The sequence below is a fragment of the Anabrus simplex genome, chromosome 2, assembly GCF_040414725.1.
Source record: "Anabrus simplex isolate iqAnaSimp1 chromosome 2, ASM4041472v1, whole genome shotgun sequence".
NCBI lineage: Eukaryota > Metazoa > Arthropoda > Insecta > Orthoptera > Tettigoniidae > Anabrus > Anabrus simplex.
The window spans coordinates 642,959,525-642,973,271 of NC_090266.1; the positions used below are offsets into that span (position 1 = coordinate 642,959,525).

General features: G+C 37.0%; 1 protein-coding gene across 1 annotated transcript in view; it reads left to right on the forward strand.

Moving 5' to 3' along the window:
- HUWE1 (HECT, UBA and WWE domain containing E3 ubiquitin protein ligase 1) overlaps positions 1-13,747 on the forward strand; it is a 1,366,532-nt gene that overhangs the window by 1,057,532 nt on the left and 295,253 nt on the right. Inside the window, exons 41-42 of the mRNA XM_068226019.1 lie at positions 4,553-4,688; positions 13,398-13,541. Coding sequence (XP_068082120.1) covers positions 4,553-4,688; positions 13,398-13,541 — 280 coding nt within the window. The remainder of the gene's footprint in view (positions 1-4,552; positions 4,689-13,397; positions 13,542-13,747) is intronic.

The window sequence follows — 13,747 nt, forward strand, 5'->3', positions numbered from 1 at the left end:
GACATGTTACCGTCACATGATATTCCTCTTTAGATATGGTAATGTTTGCAATTGTACGATGTGTTATATGTATGTCCAGCTGAGGATGACCCGCTAGGGTTGAAACCAGTCCTGTATTTTTAATAATAATAATAAACAACTATTGATTAGGTTGAATTCTTCTCCTCTTTGCCTTTGTGTGAATCATCCATACGGATATGAAGCTCATAAATTACGATACCTTGGCCAACCAGGCAAAACGGAGCGCTTATAGATACCAAAATTGGTTAGACTAAATTAATGAATGCAGTTAAGATCATTGCCTTTCTTAAGGAATTTCTAATCAACGATTTAACACCTAAATTTCTCAGGAAGTACAATAACAAACACAGAAATACTACCGGTACTCAAACACGCAATACACAAAAAGAACAAATAAGATTTGGCTAAAAGAAGAAATTAAATTCCTATACCGTAAAAATCATCATCTTAATAATGAATTATACCAAGCACACCTAAAAGCATCCCATGAGCTACCACACAGCTACTGGGACTACTTTCAACAGATATCCAAAGAAGAATTAGAAAACTTTGCAATTCTTAAACAAAACACACTGAATAGGAAACTAGAAGCACTCAAACAACCATCCAAACCAAAGCTGCAAGCCAAGATACCGAAGTTGAATCCCCTCACCCATCCTAACGACGGTAACGAACACAGATTCCACCCACCTATAAAAAATTTAACAGAAACGGAATTTGATGAAACGGAAACTGTCATATTGAACAAGGGACCCAAATATAACTGGGGAAATGCATCAACTTTCTAGAACATCACAACGATCATCACAGAAACCAAAAACGCTATACAAAAAATTCCATTCAGTTTACGTGATGAAGCCAGATACGAAATTTTTAAAAAAACTTCCACTGTATTTGAATGGAATTCACAATATTCATAACAAAAACACTATCAACAGTTCATATATTAAAAAACTCAAGGACAAGATTAAACAGAACAACCTACTCATAACCAAATCCGACAAGGGTAATACTACTGTTATCAGTATAGAGCTGGGATGTTTATGTAGTATCAAGTGGCATAAATATGTAACAAAAAGCACCAAAATATGTAGAATGGGCAAAATATGTAATATATAATTAATATAAACCTACCATTTTGTCAGTTACAACACACTAAACATGCTTTATATTACATTTTGCAGCATAGTGAACAATGTATCCTAACATACCTACACAGAAAACCATAAAAGTAATTGAGTCCAATTTAAAAAACAACAGCAATCTAAGCACTTCAGAAATAGAAGAATTTATAAAACTACTCAAATTTGCCATCAGTAACAACTATTTTAAATTCCACGACATTATTTTTTCAACAGCGAGGCCTACTGATGGGAACTCCTGCCTCAGGCATACTAGCCGAAATCTACATGGATCATTTGGTACATCAATCAATCAGTAAAAAATATAACATATTTTTCTGGTGTCGATTTGTTGACATTTTTGTTATCATTGATAATAGATTTACCAATGAAACCAACATATTAAACCAATTGAATACAATAGACCTACACATAAAATTCACTAAAGAAATAGAAAACAACCGTACCCTGAACTATTTAGACATATCCATAACCAGACATGAAAGTCGCCTATCTTACAGAATATATAGAAAACCCACACACACCTCTAATACAATCAAAATGGATTCTACTCATCCCATACACACAAAAGATCAGCTTACTATAGCATGATACATAGAGCATTTAGCATATCGTTAACAACAGAAGAATTAAATAAAGAGTTACAACTAATTCATGAAATAGCCAAACACAATGGATATAAGAAGGAAATGATTAACAAAATTATTCATATAATAAAATTTCAACCCAAGTCAAAATTTACAAAAACAGAAAATCTATTAAAGATTACGTATTATTTACTTCCAATAATACGCATATATATCTAATAACCAATGTTTTTAAGAAATACAACTTAAAAAATAGCATATAAAACTTCATACAATAGTGCCAATATAATACACAACACTAGAACAAGCAACAGTAGTAATAAATACAACCATTCAGGGGTATATTGGATAAAATGCAACAACTGTGATACCACCTACATCGGACGTACAGGCAGGAACTTTCAAATCCGTTATAATTAACACCTAAATGCCATTAAACACAATCATTTTTCCTTCATAGGCCAACACATTGAAGATTGTAAACACAAATTCACAAATATCAAAAATGACATGCAAATTCTGAATATTAACCCCAAGGGCCCCTTGTTCAATATAACAGAAGAATTTTACATCCATCTAGATTAAAACACCAACCCTAATTTTAATATAAACAAAATCACAGAAAAAACAAACATCATGTTTAATACAGTCATTCCTTCCCTAAAAAAAATGCTTATCCCAAGAGAATCAATAAACAAAACTCGATACGCGCCAGAGAACCACCGGAAGACACGCCCAACTCTACCCCTACCCCCTCAACAGCCACTCCTCCCGCCCCTCCCCCTCACAGCAAATGGCGTTAGCCCGAGATGAACACGGAGCAGTACACAACGTGCTCCCAAACCATATACAACCTCAAGACCACAATAGCAGTAAGTACACATATAGATTCTCGTACATGACTTAAGACATTCCTTCAATATATTAGTATCACTCGCATCTTACTCTTATCTTTCACATATAATCTTTACACTATCACACAACTACAAAAAGGAAGGAGTCACCACTCTGGTTTAATGCCATACAACATTACTTAATACGGCACAGGACATCAGGACTCATCTTTTAATGTAAACAATTGGATTTTATATACGGTAAGCTGCAATTTTCACTTTCGTCCAAGCCTCAACTGAATCCACTTCAACATTTTGCCTTTTGGAGATGTAAAGTGTTTCTTACCCTTCATGTACATATGTTGACAAAAATCTTTTAAGTGAGATATTGGTATTTTAAAGTGTAACTCATATAACAATTTGAGCTATTTAGTTTTTAATACAATGTACAACTGTGGAAAACTAGACTTAATGACAGCAGTCAAACTGAGGAATTAAGAAACAGTGCAAGCCATAAACTCAAACATTCACAAGCATGAAAGTGTTTTATTCATATGTTGTTTTATTTTATTAATATTTGTAAGTTAGTGTTAAGTTTAGGAATATTCATTTCCCATAGATGCGCATACACGCATGACAACATATACTTAACTTCCAATTTGACGAATGCCCTACTCATGAGTACAACCTGACATGTTACCGTCACATGATATTCCTCTTTAGATATGGTAATGTTTGCAATTGCACGATGTGTTATATGTATATGTATGTCCAGGTGAGGATGACCCGCTAGGATCGAAACCAGTCCTGTATTTTTAATAACAATAATAAACAAGTATTGATTAGGTGGAATTCCTCTCCTCCTCGCATTTGTAGAAATAGCCACACGAAATTATTATTATTATTATTATTATTATTATTATTATTATTATTATTATTATTATTATTATTATTATTATTATTATTATTATTATAAATTGGCGAGAACAGCGATTAGAATAGGTACGTATATTGATATCCCTAAAACTATTAGCCAAATTTAAGTCCAAAATTTGTGAAATTATTATCATAGTTTGGTTCCTTATTTATTTAATTAATATGCTTTCTGTAATGATGGCTCGGCATGAAGTATTTCTGTGCTTGTTCAGGAATAACCTGAAAGTATATATTTGATTATGCTGTAAATGTTGCCTAAACTGAAACTGAGAAAGAATGAAACCACTCTTTACCACGTATTTCTGAAAACTTTGTTTTAATTAGCTCTTTTCAACCACTCCTTACCACATGTTTCAGAAAATTTGGATTAGATTAGCTCTTTTCAAACATGAGCTTTCAGGTTTTATTTACTGCAAAAAATAAGTGAAATGGTAGTTTGTTTGGAGTTTGATCAGTTCTGTTTTCTAATATTTTTATTTGTGCATATAATTTCTGGTATCTTCCACAGAGTGTAATGTAATCTTGTGCCATAAGACGCCCACTTCCAGACCTTTTTTTAAGCTTGGAGGGGTGCAGTCTACATCTGCTGTATTTCTGGCAATAAAATAATTCTGTTGATTCTTACCTTCCTTTTTACTTTGATAATGTCTTTTCTGTAATGATTCTTCTGTGTATATATGTGAATGTTTCAGAAATTTTATATTTCTTGCTATTGCTAGAATTATTCCTACCGGGCGAGTTGGCCGTGCGCGTAGAGGCGTGCGGCCGTGAGCTTGCATCCGGGAGATAGTAGGTTCGAATCCCACTATCGGCAGCCCTGAAGATGGTTTTCCGTGGTTTCCCATTTTCACACCAGGCAAATGCTGGGGCTGTACCTTAATTAAGGCCACGGCCGCTTCCTTCCAACTCCTAGGCCTTTCCTATCCCATCGTCGCCATAAGACCTATCTGTGTCGGTGCGACGTAAAGCCCCTAGCAAAAAAAAAAAAAAAAAAAAAAAAATTATTCCTGACTTTCTACATTTTCTACTGCAGGATCATCAAGAACATTCAAGTTACCTTTTTGGCCCGAGTTTAAATGCAACTTTAAACAACATTCCAACTGCTATGTGGTGGTGGTGTGAAGAAGCCAAGTTACTTGATGGGGATTCCCAGGCTGATTGTGCTGTTGGTAAGTACCGAATGTGTATCAATGCAACAACAGCAGTTTCATACCGCACAACTTGGCAATGACAAAATCTTGCTCCCTCTCTCGCTTCCTTCCTAGCGTTCGATTATATTAATTACATGTCATTATCTTTATGACATGGGCTTGGTTATTATACCACATTACCATTTGGTGTTTCCTATTGGGTGTTGTACCGAGCTATGTCCGAGCATTTTCATGTCGCTCTGGGCATTTGGATACTTTATGATTAGTATATCAACGGCACAGAACTAGCACTATAAAGCGATGCACTGTTAGCACAAATGTCAAGGTCTGTTATCATACATGGTGGTAGTACTGTTGCCAACATTCAAACACTCTGTTACGAAGTAGTGGCACTGTACCATCACCATAGATGCAGGATGGGGGAAGAGATAAATCAGCTAACAAAGCAGATTTTATTGGCTGTCATACTTTCTTGGTCGCAAATAGTGCACTGCTAGCTATGTGCCGTTTATATACTAATCGTAAAGTATCTAAATTCCCAGAGTGACATGAAAGTGCTCGGACATAGTTCGGTACAACATCTAATAGGAAATACCAAATGGTAAGTTAGTACAGTAGAAGTCTGCTATAGTGAGTACGGCATATAATGAGAAGCCCGTTATAACAAAAAAAATTTGTCTGCCCTTTCAAAGTTCCTATATTAAACTGTGTATCATCCTTCAGTTACTGCGAGAGCCCTATCACTGACACATCCGTTATTAAGAGCGATTTAGTGCACATGATTTTTTCCGTTACTGATATTTATGCATCCCAGCAATTATGTTGAGTGCGATCGATCACCTTCAGTATCGTTTCCTCTCTATGTTCACTAGCAAGCTCTCTCGACATTTGAAGGCAATTTCGGAGTTGATTAGTAATACCCATCGCTGCTGTTCCGTAAAGATAACTCAAAATGAAAGAGAACATGTTTTTGTAATAAAAGTGTAAGTAACCTGTCCAACAACAGTTGTTAACTCGCTAAAATAAAGGCTGAATAAACAGTTTCTTAATTTTAATGCTAAATACTGCAATTAAGTAAGAATGGGATACACCTCAAGATATGGCAGAGTGCATCATTGATTTCAGAGGTTAGTGTATATTTTCTCGCATCTGGTTAAATTATGGAAAGGCTATTATCATGTAAATTTGTAGTGAGAAGGTTATCATTTCTCAACTAGCGCTTGAAGTGTGTTTTCATCATACATATAGTACGGATAAGTTAGGATAGATGACGCTGTTTGAATAAGAAAACTGAAACGTTTGCCGCAAAATGTGATTGATCATTTTTGGGATGGTATAGTTTTCTTACTATGTGCATTTGCGAGCTCTTTCATCGACATTCGAAGGCGATGTTGGAGTAGATTTGTAATAACCATCGACTGCTGTTCTCTAAAGAAAATTCTAAATGAAAGAGGATAACATGTTTTCGTAATAAATGCTTAAATAACGTGGCCAATAGCAGTTGTTAACTCGTTAAAAATAAGGGCTGAAGTAAACGATCTCGTAATCTTAATGTTATATACTGAATTTAAGTAAGAATATGATACAGCTCAAGATATGGCAGAGTACATTACTGATTTCAGAGGATCATTTATATTTTCTCGCGTCTAGTTAAATTTCGGAAAGGCTATTCCCATGTAAATTTTTATCGAGGAGGTTATTATTTCTCAACATGCGTTTGATATGTTTTCATGATACATTACATATATGGTTAGGTTAGCTGACGCTGTTTGAAGAAGAAAATTGATATGTTTGTCACGGAAGTCTCTGGAGTGATACCGTATTTCTCCGAATCCAAGACCATCTTTTTTCTCAGAATCTCATTGACAAATCAAGGGTCATCTTGCATTCGCGTCTTTACAGTAATGAACATCGCTGGCAACTACCGCGGCAACCGCGCTGCTTCTTTTCACCCCTGCGCGTGCACGTACACACACTCAAAACTCGTTGACAGTAAATGACCGCCTCGTTATTATACTATATATCATAGAAAAGATCTACTTGATCAGTACTAATTTATTATAATTTCTTATATAACAGAACCGGTTTCGACTCTTTACAAAGTCATCTTCAGCTGTATTATACTCTTACATTAGTTACAATTTTAAGTGTTGTGCCTTGCCAATTGAAAAGACTGTGTGTGACAGACGTTAAATTGACATGTTTCTGAGTGGTTAGTCCTATACTTGAGTTTATGAGCATAGGACTAACCACTCTGAAACATGTCAATTTAACGTCTGTCACACACAGTCTTTTCAATTGGCAAGGCACAACACTTAAAATTGTAACTAATGTAAGAGTATAATACAGCTGAAGATGACTTTGTAAAGAGTCGAAACCGGTTCTGTTATATAAGGAACTAGCTGATGTACCTGTGTTTGGCTACGGAATTCTATATTGTATACAGAATTCTATGTTAAGTAGTATACACCTTGTGACCGAGATTGTATTATATTGCATAGCAACGTTACCCTAGAAACGCGACGGGGAAGTCACCAAATGTCTTTTCTCATATGAAGACTGGGTTCGGGAATTTTCATTGTGATGGTAGGTCTGCTTGCCTACTTTTTTTGCTATTTGTTTTACGTCGCACCGACACAGATAGGTCTTATGGCGACGATGGGATAGGAAAGGCCTAGGAAGTGGAAGGAAGCGGCCATGGCCTTAATTAAGGTACAGCCTCGGCATTTGCCTGGTGTGAAAATGGGAAACCACGGGAAACCATCTTCAGGGCTGGCGACAGTGGGGCTCGACCCACTATCTCCCGATTACTGGATACTGGCCGCACTTAAGCGACTGCAGCTATCGAGTTCAGTTGCTTGCCAACTATCAGTCACAATCAGGATGGGGAGTTTTCATTATAATGGCAGACACTCACTCTCCACGTGTTTGTTAACATTCTCAGAAAGACTGCCTTAGTGGTTTTCCCAAGTGAAATGAACATAGGTCATTACAATGACATCAGTTGGAATGGCGCGATTAAAAGCAATATGAAATACTCGATCAAATGAAAAACCACGCATTTTCTCACTTTTAACGAACAGTACTACGCTGCCGATCTAACAGTGCGAAGTTCCAGAGCTGGAATGGCCAAGCCGCACAGCCTTGATCCGTGAACACTCTTCGTCTTTTTTCGTCGGGGCGGGTGGGGGGGGGGGTCGAATAGCGGGTAGTTTCAGGAGGATAAAACTATGCCCTTTCACTAATCTCTTTCCTAGGAGTACCCAATGAGTCGGAAAATCTCATTTCACTACACTGGTGGCGGAAAAATCTAACTGACTTGGAGGCAAATTTTCCTTCCAAACCAGAGGAGAAAACCCCTCTTCACTGCTAATTTGAAACAAAATGAATGTAGAATTTAATAAAAGTGAAGAGGAAGACGCTTTTCTTAAGTGACGTCTCTTTTCAGAGTTGAATTTTGAATTATTTAGTGAATTGTAGTGCTATAATTTGGAACAGGCCTAAATTGTAATTCTAGACCAGGTCTTACTATTATTACTAAGTGAGCCTCTGCCAAATCAGCACACTGCTCATTCAAAACAGCGCGTCAGAGTAGGGAACGAATAGCTGGAATACTGATGAAACAGTGTGTTACATACCAGCAGTATCAGACAATGTATGAACCAGAGGATTGGCATACTAAAGAAAAAAGTTTTCTAACTTCCCAGCTCTTTCCCGCCAATATTGAGTCAGGCTGTTATACTCGGTACGCAACAGTAATCCCATCTATAGGAGTTGAAGGCACGATAAGAGGCAAAGAACATCACAACAAACAATGGTCAATGTAATGTTATTGTTGATCAATGTTATGCGCTTTCGATATTGTAGGCCTTCACATTTAGTTTTCTTCCGACTCTGAAATACTACTCTTATCACAGTCGGTATGGTAAAAATGAATAAAACATAAATGATCGGAAATTGTATTCTCTATAACTTTTGTTATGTAGTACTTTTCTATAGGAGCAATAACGAAGGTATTTAAAAATTAAATTTTATTTGCCTACCCCTAAACTACCATTTCACCCAGGTTCAGTAAAATTGTTTATAGCTTAGACTACAGGTTTTTTTCTTCCCCGACTCTATATACCAATTTTCATTAAATTCTGTTCACTTATTTTCTCGTGGCTCGGCATTGATGTGAACTTGGCAACAAAAATCGAAATTCATGAATATCAGTGCTATCATAGCTGGTATGGTAAAATTGTATAAGACATAAATGATTGGATATTTAATTCTATGTAACTTTAGTTATGTAGTATTTATCGACAGAACCACTTAAAATATAAATATTTGAGAATTGAATTTTAGGCCTTCCCCTAAACTACCATTTCACTCAGCGTGAATAAAATGATTTATAGCCTAGATTGTAGTGGCTCATCTCCCGACTTTATATACCGATTTTCATTAAATTCTCTTCAGTCGTTTTCAAGTGATGCGTGTACATACATACAGACAGACAGAAATTACGGAAAACAAAAAAGTGCATTTCCTTGTTACTGTGGACATGAACGATACAGAAATACCTTTGTTTTCAAATTCTGAGCAATGTACAGACAAAACTCTTATTTTATATATATAGATTATAATAAATTAGTATTGATCAGGTGGATCTTCTCTTTTCTTTTATATGATATATGGTAATTATCAATATGGAACATAATGAAATTAATTAATCGAGATCTGTATTATACAACGCTCACCGCGGCAACTGGTTGTACAGTGCCTCTGGGTAACGTCACTGGATCTCTGGAAATAGTGAAGAGGGAATGACATTCTACTAGCCTCTCCAAAAACGTTCCTCAAATCTGCAGAATGGCATCAAAACATACGTGCCTTTGAATTCTTAGAAAGGCCACAGCTCATTGGCAGAGTTATCATGCCTCTACTGTACATGACGTTTAGTAAAATTAAGTTTTATAGACAGCAGGAATATTTTTGTGATGGATCGTCGTATTGTAAAGATACGTTGAACAGGCATCTGGCAAATTTTCAACGTATTCTCGTCGATATTATGATGCCGATTTTCAGTTAATGGTCATTAAACACTCACAAGGAAAAATCGGCAATGGTTAAGTCGCCGATAGCGATGAAACTTGGAAAACACATTGAGGTACGCGTAAAAATTATGTTGGCATCAATTTTGGGTGGCGACATTCATTAGGGCGTTAACTAAGGGGCGTAATACCTGCTGGCCAATGCTTAGCCGGCACACTGTCTGCTTTGTGCCACACCTCTGCACCTCCTCCCCTACACACGTCTGCCCCTCCTTATGGTTCACCACCGCACGTTTCCCTTCTCTCCGCGCCTGCCCGCCTGCTTAGCTGTCGAAGAGAACCGGTGCTACACGTTACGTACTCGATCAGCCTTCCTCATATCTCTCCTTTGTAATTTCCGCATTGTATTAGTCAGTTTACATTTTCTGAAATATTTATAAAAACATTTGCACTGGGCGAGTTGGCCGTGCGGTTAGGGGCGCGCGGCTGTGAGCTTGCATCCAGGAGATAGTGGGTTCGAATCGCACTGTCGACAGCCCTGAAGATGGCTTTCCGTGGTTTCCCATTTTCATACCAGTCAAATGCTGGGGCTGTACCTTTATTAAGGCCAAGGCCATTTCTTCCAACTCCTAGGCCTTTCCTATCCCATCATCGCCATAAGACCTATCTGTATAGATGCGACGTAAAGCAATTAGCAAAAAAAAGTGTGGTGCCTGTTGTTAATTGTGTTTTGTTTCAGTTTTCTTTTCACTGTTTTTTAATGTTCCGAATAGACCAAAGATTGTTTTTGTTTACTATCAGTTATTGACGGGGAGTTTGCCCAATGTATTGTATACGGAGTCATTTATTGTGTTGCCTTGTAATTGTTTGTTGTTGTACCAGTTCGTACAATAGCCATTTAACTTTTTGTGTATGTAACTGCCATTATACCCAGAAGACTGTAGTGTGATACTTTGTACTTGTTGAATACATAGAACTTCGTCAACTATAACGCAAAAACCGGTAAAGTAAGACTACAGGTCTGCCTGTGATTACTGTATATCTACTGCATATATAAATGCACATCTTTTTTATTTTTCAAGGCTTTTCTTATTACGTCAAACTTCACTACATTCCATGTCATACTCATACCAAAGTTGCCTATGCATTAAATTGATTTATATTCAACAACCATTGCTGCAATTGAAATGTGTTGTGTCTGTCACTGCAAAACATAAATAAATCGTTCAGTACAAGCACAAATAAAAACATTCCACTTATAGGCCTATTCCTTATACCAGAGTACGCAATATGGAGAATACCAGTAGTTTCAAACTCGGAGTTTATAATTGTTGTTGTTGTCATCAGCAATGTCGTTTTGTTAAGACACAACTAATAGTGTACACAAAATGGGTGGGGGGAAGGGGACTGAAAAAGATGATCTGGACCTGTAACCAGGTTTTGATATCCCGAGGTACCGAATCTCATTTCATTCATTGACATCCTCTACCAGTACACGTTTCTTTAAATAAAAAGGTATTTAACGTTGTTTAAAGGTGGGAGATATATTTAGTGGTGGGTGATTTAATTAAATTAATTCCTTTTGTATGTCCAATCTAAAGGACCCTACCGACAGCTTTAAGGTGTTTTAGAAGTAAATAATAATTTAAGCGTAGGTAGGACGCGGTACCCCATCTTATGTTTGACCACGCCCGGTGGTACTTAACTTGGAGTTGTACCCATGAATGTGACAACTCACCGGAATTGGCAGGAATGAAAATATAACATTTGAATAAAATATGAGTATATTAGTTTAGGTTATTTATTATCATTATGTGTGAAACGGAACGTTGTTTAAAGGATTTCAATAATTACACTGCGAAAAGAAGCAAAGTATAGAGCCGGTCCCGTTCAACAGCTAAGCAGCCGGCAAGCGCTGGAAGAAGGGAAACGTGCGGCGGTAAACCATTTGGAGTGGGGAGGGGAGGAGCTGCGGTGGTGCGTCTCCAGGCACGCAGTGTGCCGGCTTAGCATTGGCCAGCAGGTATTCATTGCTGATCGCTGGGAACTTGAAATTTTGCAAATTTTAGGCCCCTTAGTTAACGTCCTTTTGAATGTCGGCAGCCAAAATTGATGCCGACATCTTTTTTACGTGTACCTCAATATGTTTTCCAAGTTTCATCGCGATCGGCAACTTAACCATTGCCGATGTTCCCTTGTCAGAAATTTAGAATAATTTTGCAGACGCAAGAAAATACGGCATAGGCCTAACTGAAGCCAATATTCGGCATTAACATGAAGACAAAGATAGCTAAAAGTGCACACTATACAAAAATCACATTCAGTGGCCCGCAACAAGGATCCTTTCAAGAAGAAGATGAAATTGTGAGGAATGTCCACGAAAAACACAAGAACGGAATGGTCTTACCATGGTGCAGTAAACTAGTTCGCCGACATTCAACGTCCGCGATTAGGCCTATACATCGCTAGTCGCTGAAGTTGTCTGAACCCGGCAAGCGAGACATGCATGTAGCTGACGCTGAGTAAATGTAACAGTTTTATAGACAGCAAGAATATTTTCCTGATGGATCGTCGTATTGTAGAGATGCGTGGAATAGATAGTGCAGCAAATTTTCAACAGTTCTCTTCGATATATTATGATGCCAAATTTGAGTTAATGGTTATTAAGCTAGTGGAAATAAAGAATAATTTTACAGCCACAAAAAAAAAAATGGCATAACTAAAGCCAATGTTCGGCGTTGGCATGAAGATAAAGATAGTCTAAGAAGGCGTACTGTACAAGAAAGACATTCGTATGATTTTACAAAGTACATTTTAAGCTTAATTTAAATTTTTTGAAGGAAAAAGTAGGGGTCGTATTGCGTTCAGGGTCGTCTTGGATGCAATTAAACACACTTTTACGTAGTATCGCAAAACCAAAGCATGATAAAATAGGAGTTTAGTTTGAGTTTCTTGGTAGCGTTACAAAATTGTATAGAAATTTTAATGTTGTGGTGGTGGTGGTGGTGGTGGTGGTGGGAAAAGTTACTAAGTTTTTGCTGCTGGGGCCAGCCCGGATGTAGGGAAATAAATATGACAATTGGACTAAAGTAGATTTAGGCTGCAATAGCACTGTTTGGATGAAAATGTTAGCATAAGATAGAATGGCATGGAGTGTTGTGTAAAAGACCACATATTGGTGGCAGAATCTACATTGTAGCCTTGGCAAACAAACAGGTGCGGAGGTAATAGGCAACTATTTTATGCACTAAAAGTCTTCGAGTGAGTTTGGATCTGGTTTCACTAATTTTTTTTTATGGTAAATGAATTTTGTTCTGCTTAGCTGTTGAATTTAAATTCTGTTGCTCTCAAATTTCCTTATCACACAGTCCACAAGGTCTCATCTGATTGTTGATGATATTTCTTAAAAGTTTGCACGGGTCAGATATCGGAGCACCTTTTTTTTTTTTTTAATTATTTCATAAAATCCTTGTACATTGTATTGCTAGAATATTTGTTTCATGAAGAAGGGGAGTTTTGTGATGTATTAACGCAGATGTGATGGGATATGTGTCATTGATAACCAGTGTTAGGTTGGCTGCGTTTTTTTTCCCTGCAGTGTAATTTTGTTTGTGAGAAAATGCTATCACTAATTTTGGTAGGATATTTTAATATTTGTTTTGGCTTAATATGTAATTGTTTCACTTAATTTCAGCCATTGCCACTGAAATAATAGAGAGTTTGGAGAAACATAAGGCTGAAGAGGTCTCCCGGAACAAAGAAAGAATGCGGAAAAAGCTTCAAGAAGAAAGTTTGAAAAAGGGAGAACTAAAGAATGAAGATAAGAAGAACTGTGAAGGTGCGTATACTCTTGCTGTATTGCATGGGCACAGACAATTGTTACTACAGTAAAAGACCGAGTGTGATGTTTTGTTTCGACAATGTGCTGTCGTTTAATTCCGTGTTAGTGAAAAAATTCATCGCACATGTAAGTGTGCATGGGGTTTTAGCAGTGTTAAGAGATTGATGAGCATTTCAATTATTGAAACACAAGCACTTAAGATT